This window comes from Pteropus vampyrus, unplaced genomic scaffold (assembly GCF_000151845.1).
Source record: "Pteropus vampyrus isolate Shadow unplaced genomic scaffold, Pvam_2.0 Scaffold12, whole genome shotgun sequence".
Classification (NCBI taxonomy): Eukaryota; Metazoa; Chordata; class Mammalia; order Chiroptera; family Pteropodidae; genus Pteropus; species Pteropus vampyrus.
The window spans coordinates 9,230,287-9,244,251 of NW_011888793.1; the positions used below are offsets into that span (position 1 = coordinate 9,230,287).

The window sequence follows — 13,965 nt, forward strand, 5'->3', positions numbered from 1 at the left end:
AATCTTAATAATTTTTGGTTTCTGATAATTTTCAAACTCTTGTTCTATAGTTTATTAATTTTATTGCACAGCAAGTATAATTATAACTAAAATATTTTGTTTTTCTAAGTAATTGATAAATGTAATAATTGTTATTGCATATGTTAAAAAACAGCTACTATAACATCTAAAAGATTGTAATGTTATTCCCATGTCACTTCATTGAATTTACTTAACAACTTCATGTATGTTTTTATTTATATTTTGTGTTGAGTAGGCCTTAATGTTATGTAGTATGATTTATATGAATAATATTGCTTTTTCAACATTGATATCTATGAATCATCACCTTATAAATAATGTAATTAGTAACATGCAAAAAAATATTGGAAACATGTTCATTATAAGAGAGTGTATATAATTCCAACTGACCTTCATACTCTCTGGTGGAAAATGTTATATACCATATTATTAAATCTAGACTTTAATACTAAAATATACATGTATTCAATACTCACTATTGAAGTAGGCTTATATTTTTATATTTAGCTGTAGTACTTTATTTAAATAAGTATTATTTAAATTATTTTGTATTTTTTATAGTCTGGTATTCTCAAGCCTAACATGTAGCTCTGTAGTTTTACCATTAAAGATGTTTACATTTTTAATATATGTCATCACATGATTAAACGATCTAAAGAGAAATAATTAAGTGACTAGAAAATGTTAGTCTATCTCTCTAAAACTTTATTAATAATTAAAATATTCAATAAAACTATTGTTTTTCATCATAATTCTCATGTAAATTGAGTACTGTCACATCAAATAATTTAAACACTGAGCAAACATAACATGTTTATTATAAAAAATATTTTTAAGCCAAATATAACTTTCTGAATTTATATCCACAAACTTAATATCATACTGTTTAATATTTAAAATAAAAGTTTGCATTTTTTGTTTGGAATTGCAAAAGCAATGAATGAGAGGAGTAGGAAGCGGGGAAAACCCGAAAGATAATGAATACTATAGTGTTTTAAGTTTATCAAATGCTCCTGGATATAAAAATCTACTGGCAATTTTGGGAAAATATTCTAAACTTTTAAAAATATGACTTTCACAATAAAAAAGGCACACAATTATTTCCTTCATTTTGCAGTTTTAATTCAATTTTGAATGTAGTATCAAAATTCCTTGACACGTTTTAAAAGACAATTATAATGTTATGCTATAAGATATAAGCATGATAAAATAATTGCCATAAAGAACTATTTATTTACCATACATTTGCCATAATTGGATATCAACCAAATTTCAAAATAACTGGTCAAATAAGGACTTCTTAAAAGATGCTCAGGCATATATTGATAATAGTTTTCATGAGTATAGGGTAATTGTCCTATATTTGAAAAAGTTACAATAGAATATATGTTTCTATATAAAGATAATGGCTCTTAAAACGGAGAGAAAAGAGCCATCTAAATAATATGATCTAGCACAAGCACCACTAAGATATATTTGGTCAAATTAAAACAACTAAGCCTTTATACTGACCCTAAAAAGCTTGTTTTGTTGCGGGCTATGTGAAGTGGGGAACTGTGGAAGTCTTGTTTATAAATAGACTATACCACTGTCTTTCAGGAATCCTTCGGAAACCCATTAGTCACGAAAAGGATGTGTGCAAATGAAAGACACTATATTAGGTATGAGAAACATAAGATCTGTATCTGTTCTCAATCAGGAAGAACATTCACAAACTTTTCATTGTGTGAGTAATTTGAACTTTTAATATTAGAAAGATATCTTGGGTCTTCTTTGAAAGTTGAATCTGTTCTTAGGTTGACATCTATTCAATTATAATTCTCTAACATCTGAGACAGTTCAGTATTTATAAGAATGAGAACATTTTGGCATAAAAGAATTAAAATGAAGACAACATACAATTTAAATATGCATTATTAATTCTTACAAAAAAATTAATGAAAGCACATACTAAGTTTGTAAATAAGATATTATTAGCTAATATTTTAAAAACTAAAATGTGGAGTAGATCCCAAATATTTTCTTAAATTAAAGAAGCAAGACATTAAAAACAAACAGCAATAACAACAAATCTATGAGAATAAACAGAACTTTGCTAATTCAGTTAGAAATTTTATTTGGTATCCAAAAGGACATAAGGTCATGTTATTTCAAATTCACAGAAAATTCTAAACATTTTCATTTAAGTTATAAAGTCATTCTATAAATCTCATGCCATCCTTAAATAAAGTATTTATTTAGGTGAAATATAATTGTATTTATCATAACCATGAGATAGTTTATATTATGGAAGGCATTACACAGATTAACGATAGTAACTCCTGATTGAGCTTATCATCATGCAATATATTCATAGAAACTTGGAAAGCATAATCTAAAAATTAAAAGAAAATTACAAATAGAATTTATAAACAATGAAATAATTTTGTTTATATTTAGTTTATTTTTAATCATTTATACATTTTATACTTAATGCTTAATCTTTTGGTTAAACAAGAACTGATATAATCAAAATAAAGGTAGCTTTACAAGATTATAAGCTAAGCAGAAGTCTATATTTGCTTTTAATTTCTATAATACTAAAAACAATAGTAAATGTAAAATATTTTGCTATAATTAACATGCAATATTAAAAGAAAGAGGACAAACATGACAAAGGGGATGGTAGGTGTAAATCTAATTAGAAAATAGATTTACCTTTTAGATAAAAACAAAAACTTAGATCTTTGCTCTGCCAATTGATATTGTTAAAGTTTCAGATGGCAAAATGTTAGGAAAAGTACCCTCTCAAGCCAGACAGTAAGAAAACTATTTATTTCATGTAACTTAAAAAAAAAGAAAAAAAATAGTTTAAAACTGGTCAAAGACAAATTTTGTTAGTCTTTTAAGAAGAAATGAACTAAACAGTGCATTTAAGGGTAAAACAGCATGAAATGTATCCCCTTAGATTAAGTGTATCAAGAAAATACCTAACAGTGATTCCACAAGTGCTACGATCCTTTAAACAAAGTTGAATAAGTTCATTATTTCCTCAGCAGTTAAATGGATTCAGCCTGTGTTCCCAGAATAACAGTTAGATTTGATGCATGTGCCTGCTTACTTGTTTCATCTGTCCAATTTGCAGTGACTGTCCCCCACAGAGCACCAAAGGGGCACAGCAAACACATGAAGGGATCACAAGCCTACAGAATGAGCTTCACAGTAACTTGCATCTCTACACGAAGATGTAAATTCAGAGCAACTTACCCGACTCACTGCAACAAAGATGATAAAGTTTGCAAGGAGTGCAAATCATGTAATACTTCAGGGAAATGCAGTATGCAGCTGCTGCTCCAGCCTGTAAATTGGACTGCACTGACATTACAATCAACTGTTACTGACAAAGCTCGCAAGAGTTGGCAGCAGCAACTTGATCTAGAAGCAGCCAATCTACTTTCTGACATCTGTTCAGAGGCTAATGGTATGAATGCAATAGTGATTCATTTACGAAAGTATTAGGGGATTCATGCTTCAAGATTGCAGGAGCTCATCTCAGAGAGAGGGAGAAAAAAAAAAAAAATAGAAGCTTCTTTAACAGAAGCTGAAACCGAATAGAAAACGCACATTTTTTTTTAACACTACCAGAACTTTTAAGATTTTTCCCTCTTTTATTGAATATTTATTTTTCTTTTACTCATTTTAAGATTCAAAGATATATATCTTGTTCTAAAAATATGCTGTTATTGAAATCTTTGTACCTTCAATCTGTGCCCATCATGTAATTATAAAGGAATTTAAAAGATAAATTAGGAAAATACTCTCTAGATAAAATATGAAGATCAAAAGATTAGTTATATTAATTGAATGAATGTCTCTTATATGTATGCTTTCTCAACACCCACACTCCAACACTTATTTAAGTCATAGGAATTTCAGCGTTAGTAATTTCCTATTCATGTGCCCTGCAGGCAGCTAAGTATAAAGAAAAGCCACAATTTTCTGGTCAAGATAAGGAAAATACAAAGAACAATTTTCACCAGATTCCACAGAAAGATACATTGGTCAGCTGGAAGTGTGCAAGTTCTGGAGGGTGCATTTATGTGTCTTGGACTTATCTTCCTTCAAATAGATATTTAGCAAAATGAAAATAAAAACAATGAACTATTTAATGCCTGACATCTCAATGCACTTACGTTCTTTATCTTTTGCAAATGATTGCTTTCACTTTTAAATCTCTCACTTTAGGGCTCGCCATCAACTAATCAGTAGGCAAGTAATTGTAGGGCAATCCAGTTTTGCTTTTTAATATTGTTTAAAAATTCAAATATGCAATAAAAGAACTGTCATTTTTATTGATACTATCTTGTGCCAGTCATCGTAATTGACCATTCACATAAATTATTTTATTTTATTCCAACTAATATATGAGTTAAATATTATTAACCACAATTTCAGATGATGAAGCTAGGGCTTATAAAGATCAGAAACTTATTATATATCCTATCACTAGAACCTACTGGAATCAGAATTTTAACTTAGATTTGTCTGATGTCATTTCATGTTAACTTTTTCCAATAGCCATTTTGATCTTTTAAAATTTTCTTTTTCTGGAAAAAAATGTTACTTAGAAAGTATTTATTAAATAATAAACTTCACAATCACAATGATTTGTAAGATATTTAAAATATAGTTACTCAAAGTTACATAAAAGTTACAAAATACATGGTCTATTTAAAAGGAGGAGACTTAAGGTATACAATGTCTTGTAAAGAGATGGCATTTTTGCTTAAAATGTAGTTATTCTGGTGACCCACATGAAGGAGAGTTCATTGGTAGAATATGTGTGATTTTTTTAATCCAAATGTCAAAATTCTTTCCAACACAACTCCACTGCATTGTTTTCTGTGCTAGCATTTGGTTGGTCTTATTCTCAGATTCTGCAATTTTTGAGGGATGTTTTTGATGTTAGAGATTTCAACAGAGCATTATGTATGCTACTAATATCCATTCGCCACTCTGTAAAATATATCATGTGTGTGTATATATCTATCTATATCTATATCTATATCTATATCTATATCTATATCTATCTATATCTATATCTATCATCTATATAATGTCATTTTCATCTTTAAACTGGAAGATAAAAAAGAAAATAATCCATTGCAAGCAGTTTTTTATTTTTAACATATGTTTCAACTGGCTGACTAACAGCATCAACTGACTACAAAACCTGACAATTTTTCCTCTGCTCAATAGTTTTGCTTCAGTAAACCACCTTTAGCTACTGCCCTTTTAGTTCATTTTCTCTCATGATTTCTCAGCTGTGCCACATTATTTGATGCATTATTTCAGTGTATTTCCTCTTGTTGTCTTATTTGAGGGTTTCTTCCTTTGTGGCTGAACATACAGCCTCTGCTTTACTTCTGAGATGTCATTTTTTCACACATATCCAGCAGAGGATGTAGGTCACACGCAGTGAGTCGTGTTTCAGGGTTAGTAAGCAAGTGCTATTCTGTTACCCGACAGTCTGATGGTTAATGATCATGCTGTTAAATGTTGAGTGTGCCTTGTAAATGACACTGCTGAAATATCATACCACTCTTGACACAGGTTTAACACTGCTCAGATTCTGTAACTATATATGTTGAAGCTGGGACAAGACACCCATGATTATCTTGACTATAATGATTCTTACTGTATTACTTTTAAGGTTTAATTGTAACTTTTCACTGGGCTGGCTATTTTCTAGATAGTAGTTTTCAAGGAGATTTGCTACAGTGTGGGAAATATTAATCCTGTATTATACATTATCTTCCTTAGGCATACTGATGCCACAAAAATGCTCTAATCTTTTATTAATTTTTTTTATAAGAACAATGCCTTTTCTAAAGAAAATATGGATTACAAAAGAAATTTATTCCTACATTTTACATGCACAGAGATGGAAAGTTTATTTGATGTATTCCATTCTAGTTCTTTTAAAAAAAATCTATGTATATAGTTATAGTTACAGAGTTATATGTAGCAATAGTTAAATAGGTTATCATAATTTTGTTTTCTTTTTTAAAATTTTTCATGATTTTAATTTTTAATAAAATATTTGAACGAGTGAATGATATAGTATGGATGAGTATACCGTAATTGCACAATTTGTTATTAATGACAATAATAATTTTAGGTGCAACTATTAGCTTATTTTCTTAATTTGTTTTCCTGGAAGTAGAATAACAAAGTGACTAGTTTAAAGTAATTTCTTTTGTGTTTTTTTTTTTTTTTTTTTGCAGTCTTCTGAGATCCTCTATTAACTGTTAAATAAGAATAGGTTTTCAACAATTACTGCGAAAAGAGGAAAATGTTCTTAATTAGAATAAATCTGAACAAGTCTCTGGAACTAAGAGACTAGACATTTATATTTGGATGTGGCAGGTGTTTAAAAGTGAATTTCCTGACAGATTTTAGAAGTGGGCCAAGCCATGCCGGCAATAAAATTCTTTAATAATATGGTGGCAGCTAATATGGAAGTGTGTGCAGGCAGTGGCATCATTAAGAGAAAAAACAAAGGTCATTTGGAGTTAATGGAGAGTGGATGATGGGGAGTTTGAACGAACTAGTCATGTGCTATTTATGCAGAGATACAGGTAGATCATGTAAAGGAAATCTGGAAAGAAGTTTGTAGATAACAATACTTCATTTAGAGTTTAGAATACTAGACTTTAAGAAGATAATAAAATCAAGAAAAACCCACAGCTTCTGAGGAAATGTGGTACCAAGCCAATTTTCGTCAAAGTTACAAGTGCAAGAAAATCAAAGTAAGGAGATAAACTCTAAAACTACATAGGGCTTGAGCAAAGAAAGAAAAGAAAATATTTCTTAACATGAAAAAAGCAGAGAAAAAGAAGCAACACGTTTCTTTGTTTATAATCTAATTTAATGAATCGGCTTCAATTTATTCTTGCTGAACTCTTGATTAATCTCAGAGTTCTACTCTCAAAAAAATTGTACATTAGCATGCTACCAAATCATTCTGAGTGCTCTTTAAAAATCCAGATTCTTGAGTTACATCCTTGAGCTTGGGCCTCCAGAGATCTAGGGTGGGATCTTTTAAACTAGCCTCCAATGTGAGACTGTTTTGGGAAATTCACAGATCACACTCTAAGAGGCAGAGTCCTGGGTCCTGGCTTCTCAGAAAATTGTTATTCGATCATGTGTATGGTTTATGTTTTTTTCCTATTAACTCATATGCAATTATACATTTTATTTAATCTAATTTGGAAATGTGTCAAATATATTTTATCATCTACTTTTTATGTAATTGATACTATCAAATACTATCAAGAAAAACCCACAGCTTCTGAGGAAAAACCCACAGCTTCATAGTTTTCTTTAGCTTAATTTTATTGCCTGTATATTTATCGGTTCTATAATTTATCTAACTCATTTTTGTTGTAAAGGTAGATTGTTTTAAATTTATCATAGAAATAGTAATATAAAAATAGACATAACAATTGTAAATATTATGCACATTTCTCATTTTTCATGGAATAAGTACTTAAATCAGAATTTTTCAAAAGATATACACACTTTAATGGCTAAGACACATATGACCAACTACCTCCATGAAATATGGTCAATTTATACTCTCGCCAACAATGCAAGAAAATATGTATCTCCTTCATGCTCAAAAGACAATTGATTAGTATATATTTCACATTTTTTGTCACTTAATAAAATATAACTTTATATTTAATTCACTTGCTTATTACTGTGATCAACCATATTTTCATGTTTATTAGTTTCTGAAAATATAACTTTTTATTTAGATATAATTTCACACTTATAGAAAATTATCAAAACAGTATAAAAAAACTTTCATATACCTTTATCCAGATTTACCACATGTTACTGTTTTGATCCATTTTCAATATCATTCTTTCTTCATATTTATGTATATAAGAATATAAGTATGTACGTATGTGTTCGTTTTTTTTTTTCCTGAACTATTTCAGTATTATTTGCAGCCATCACGCTCCTTTATCCTTAAAGATTCTTACAAGATCTGTGAAAATCTACCTGCTCTCTGGCTGTAGAGTGAATTCGATCAACAATCTGATAAATAGAATATAAAACTAGCCCTGTTACTAAGGGACAACTCTAATTTAAAGAAAAATAACCAACATATGTAGAAGGAAGATTATGTTAGAAACAAAAATTTCACAAACCCTGATGAAAATATTGAATCAGGCAAGAATTAACCATTGGTATTAAAATCATTAGGTGTAAGAGTAATGGAGAACTGGATTATTGTTATTCTTGAGAAACCACACAGATTACATTCAGAATTTCATAACAAGTAGAGGGGCAAATTTAGTATCATATATGGTGGGATCAATAGAATATTGGGCACACAACACCTAGTCTACAGACTAAAAATGGATTTGAATATTAGAAAGAATATTTTGGAAGCCATTTTTGGAAATCTGAATAATTTGGGGGTATTAGATTAGATGAGAATAACTGGCAAAAATTCTTGAATAGAAAAAAATGAGTTGAAAACATTATAAAAATATGATCTCATTGTGGTATGCACACACAAACACATAAACACATAGAGAGAAGGATTTGGAAAGATGTGTATTAAGATATTAATGATAGTGAGTATATTAAATATTTACTTCCCACTATTTTCCAATTTTCTGTAGTACAAATGTACTGTTCCTGTAATTGTTATTTATATTTACTCAAATAGAAGATAAAATTTAAATAGATAAGTCAAAAATTCCAGCCTGCACCTTATGCTCAGATGATCTAACAAGAAATTTTATCTTGTGTTAATTGTTTTAGAGAATGGGGACTAGGCAAAGTGCCCATTTAATATTATTGAAATGCTATAAACTTTATGGCAAAACAAGTTAAGGACAACAAAAAGAAAAAGAGAAAAGCTATAGTTCGCAGAAGCTGGAGTAAAGAGATTTTAGGGTGGGGCCAGGTAAATAAGGTGAGAACAGATACAGTTTAAAGAGAAGGGAGTGGTGTGGGGAGCCGCCCTAAAGAGTAAAATATTGGGGAGTTACATGTACAGTAATGACTCTTAGGAAGACACAATATTTGTGGTGCAGTGCAAATTCTTCCTGAGAATCTTTAAATTTGTTAGTAGCGACTAACATTGTTTTTCCATGATTCTAAAGGGCATGCGTGCGTGCGTGTGTGTGGTGTGTATGTCTGTATATGCACGCTATGGAGACACTGGCTGTAAAAATATGCAGAGCTAGGTCTAAGATGGGGAGAAAATGACAGAAATATACATAGTATAAAATAAAATAATTATGCTACTGTATTCGTAGGTAGAAAATTGTAACATTCCTTCTCCATTTCTATAATTGGAAAATTTTCCTAGTTTGCACTAACATGTTTAAATTAAAATAAGCTTCTTATAAAATAATTTATAAGAGCAGATTTTGGAGTCTTAGAATGGCTTCTGAGACAAACATTGAAAGAGAGCAACCAGTAGCACCTCCCCAACCAGGATTTTGCTTTCATGCCCAGAGTAATATCTCTTCAATATTTTTTTCCCCGACAATTTTTTCTTCTATGTTTTCTTTCACTTTATCTTCTTTGCAATATTTCCAGATACCATTTTTACTGCTTTTTCTTTAAACTTTACTTTTATTATCACAAGATGACTTTGCAAAAGGCAAAATTTAAATCTTATATTTGGGGAGAGTAGGGAGAAATTGAGTCAGAAGCCACAAAGTGGAAGTTGTGAACTTCTTAGATTTACTTGTTTTGCAACTAGGTTATAATTGTAATGCTAAATAGTCTGACATTTAACTAAGCATTGGATTGCCCATGCATTACTGAAGTTACTAAATATAATCAGTCAATTAATAATTAACCTTGCTATGTTTTAGTATGATCTGTATCTTAATATTTATTGTTTTTCAGTCCGTTCATACAAAGAAGGGTTTTATCATACAATGTTCATAGTATATTCGTAAATAAAGAGAAACTTATTTTGCTAGTCTTGAGAAAACTTCTGTTAAGATAATTTGCTGTCTCCAAGTAATGGTTCTACCTTTGATGTCCTCCTTAAAACCAAGAGATGGCACTTTAGTTCTTCTCTGTATAATCATTCTTCTGATGACAGATTTCTGGCTCTGTTTCAATGATCAACATGACATAAGACATAGATTAGTGCTACAAATTTCAAGAAACATGACTTGAAAGGGTGACCTAATTTTAGACCGTACAAAGTATTCTTCTACAAATAGATATACATATCTACCTTATTTTTACACAGTAACTTAAAAATATGGATGTATAAGCTTATGCAAATTTATATCAATGGACATAGAAAAATAATCACTTTGTTTAAAATATCTGAATAGGCCAGGATAAGTGGTCAGAGAAAAAAGAAGGGAGCATTTATAAGTACCTTATCACAGTTCCGTAAGTGTTCATTTTCTTGTGTCACCCTCTTCTATTTGAGTTTATAAAATGGATGTCATTTTGTTTATCTTTTTATTCACAGCACCTTGCAAATTCCTTGGCACATAGTAGGTACTATATCAAAGTTCATAGTTGCTTGAACATAGATAATTTTTCTCAAAACCATTTTAAATGTACATTACGCTTATTTCTCTAAAAGTTTCATTGTTAGAAAGAGAAAGTACACTTTTTTTAAAACAAGAAATGTTTCTCATCACTGTGATATCTTTTGAAACCATTCATCTGTTATAGGTGGTTATCTACTACAGGGATTTGTCAGTACCTTTCCTCAAGATATTTTCTGAACTAGTTCTATTCCAGCTGGATACACTCGATGAAGCAATTTATTTGAAGGTTAGACACGTCTCTTTTGTCTAAGGAATACAATAGAAGATCTGGAATATAAAATTCAGAAAGATGTTCTTGAACTAGTCACACACATTCCCAAGGTGGGTTACGCTGATTGTGGCAGTCATAAAATACAATGGCAAAGAGAAACTTTACAGAATGTATAAGTACACTATGGTTATACTGCTGATGCATTAGTAATTATAATTGAAATCAACACCTTGTTATTCTTGCCTAGTAGAACATTTTTGTAAAATTTACCACACCCAAGCTTATTTATGATATTTTAAAAGCAAATCATTTGTAGTTTTTTGGAGAACATTTTGATAAGAGCTTAAATTTTTACTTGAATTTTACAATATTTAATCGGACCAAGCTTTCTCAAATTGCAGACTTGTACTATATTTGTCTGGGACACTCCTGGTATATGCCTTTTATCTCTGCTTAATTTTAATAGTGCTGTGGTTTTTACCTACAGAAATTTAAAGACAAATTATATAGATAAAAAGTAGCCAGTGAGAAATATTATACATATATTTAAGTGATAAAGAACATCTATAAACTCAGAGTTTTCAATATCATCTTTTTGTGTAATGACATAGCAGTTAATGACTTGTATATATTCAATTCGAGTGAAGAACAGAATTTTTTCTTATGAGATCACTCTATAAACAAAGCGAGATCTTCAAAATCTCATTGGAGTGATTACTTTCCACTGCATTGCCAAAGCATTTCTTCACTTAGTAGGATAAGCCAGGCATATGAAGGATTTATTGACTGTGTAGTCTGGACTGTGACATCGTGATGAACACAAACTCTGCTTCTTGCCATTGACACTTCACCTTACAGGGTTGCAGCTGTGCTGAACAACAGAATGCCAGATGGCACGGAGACATCAATTGATTAGTACTCAAGAACAATGTCACCTACCAGAACGAACTACAGACAAATTGACAAAGACAATGCTACGTTTGCAGGCCTGAATGATGAAGCCCTTTAAATAGGTTTGTGGCTGCATTTTTAAAATGTGTGCTGTTTGGAAACTTTTGCTTGTAGTAGATACAACTTTAATTATATAACTATGCATGTTTTCTTGGAATCTTTTCTTTAGTGGTTAATCCCGTTTACTTGTCTACATATCTAGAAGTATAATATAACATATCAAAGCTCTTTGTTGTCATTGCAAATCCAAAATTATCCAAACTTTCATTTTAAAATGCATCCGTAGCCACGTTTTTGTGATAATCAGTGAACATTATAAATTTGGACCAGAGAGAATGGCGAATAGACTTGTCCGAAGAATTCTGGAATTCATAAGCTGTCAGCATGAGTTATCTATCCAGACACAAAAAAATATCTTTTATGAGTAAGTCTTATTTTTATAGAAGACGTTTATTATCACATTCGGCATCATTTTATGTAGCATATCTCGAATTGTTTGCACTCGAATCTTGGCTATAAACTATATCTGATGGCCTTATATGGATATAGGCTATCCATATAAGGATGCCAATATTTGAAAACACACATGCCAGATTACTCAGCTTAGCTTTGGTAAAGAAGTCATATTTCTAGGAAACTTCTCGATTGTTGTAGCTTCTTCTCAAATTTATCTGAAGAGATGCTAATATGATAGTAAAAATTCTCCCTCAACAAATATAGTTTATTGCTATTTTTTAATGAATTGATTACCAGTAACTGTTGTTTCAGATAGGGAGTGTGCATTTACTTAAGTGCATATATAACATCACTTTGGACTCAAAATTGATCTACTTAGATGTTACTAAAGTGCCTCACTCGATGCAAGAGAGGGCTTTACTGGAAAGATCTAAGAAGGATTATTAGAAACGAGAAGCCCATGGATCCTGACTGCTGTGTTTAGCTACAGATTTTAACCATGAAAACATACCTTCATTATCCGGAACTGACCTCATTATCTTTTGGGACATACATTCCTGCTGATCATGGTGACACAGGAGTGGACCTGACATTTGCTTACTAAATGTAATTTGATTTCTTCTGGTTTAAAATAGTTGCTTTTACTTAAATATTCAGTCAGTATAAAGTTTAAGCATACTATCAAGGCTATTTTATACTTCAAAGACTTTTTTCACTGTGACTTTCCAGTTTGATACCTTCGTTCAAAGTGAAGCTTTCTAATCTTTATGAAAGGCGTTGTCTATGGACGTATTGTCCTCATTGAACACTGCTCACAGTCCGCTCAGGTGCACCTGGTTCAACCTGGTTTTAGACCATCAAGTTGGTCCTCCCTAATGATAATTTGATAACTCCCTACTGCCTCAAGGTTGCCAGATTCCGCTGCTCCCTTATTCCAACTTAGGGCACCTTGCAGGTCACAAGTCCTCAGTATTGCCATGTGTTGGAAAAGTGATAAAAGAGCATCGATAGCTCTTGTATGTTTCAAGCAAGCTCTGAGATGGATTCCTGTGTCACCATTTCCTCTGCCTATGAATGTCAAGCTGCTACTTCTACTTTTATGTGGCTAGAATGTGCTTCCAGGTCTTCCCTTTTACCTTGCTCTTTGCTCTGTGTTACATTTATTTTATCTTTTTTCCCACTTCTAAGTGGGAGCTTTGGGTCTTATCATAGGTCAGCTCAATATCTTAACAAACTTTCTATTCTGCATATTCACTTTCCTATCGCTACTTATACATTTATTTCCTTTCTAACTCACACTAAAGCTGTCTTCATATTATTTATGTACTATTTCTTTTCTACACTTTAGCTTTGGCAAAAAGTTATATTCAGACCTCTAAATTTTATCCTGATTTTCAAAGCTGCTAAAATGTAGAAAAATATTAACAACAAAGTCTATTATCTCCTGGATGACTAAAAAATTAATATCTAATTTGAAACCCCCAATTGATCAATAAATAGCTTATTTAGACTGTATTTGAACTTCCTCTGTTACAATGTATACCATTATTTCAATGGATATTGAAGCCAGAGTATAACTGAGATTACTGAGAATAGAACTCGACAGTTTTCATCTGCAAAAACATTACCTCAATTTCATCCTACGCCAGTAAAACGTTGTTTCCCTGATAAAGATGCTTATCTTATGTAAGGGCAACATTACATCCTAGAAGTTGAAAGTTAAATGTCAAA

General features: G+C 31.0%; 1 protein-coding gene across 1 annotated transcript in view; it reads right to left on the reverse strand.

Moving 5' to 3' along the window:
- Positions 1-3,409, reverse strand: part of BCHE (butyrylcholinesterase) — a 48,472-nt gene extending 45,063 nt beyond the window's left edge. The window contains exon 1 of the mRNA XM_011379955.2: positions 3,268-3,409. Within this exon, the coding sequence (XP_011378257.1) occupies positions 3,268-3,382 (115 nt within the window). The 5' untranslated portion in view covers positions 3,383-3,409. The remainder of the gene's footprint in view (positions 1-3,267) is intronic.
- Between the last annotated feature and the right edge of the window lie 10,556 nt (positions 3,410-13,965).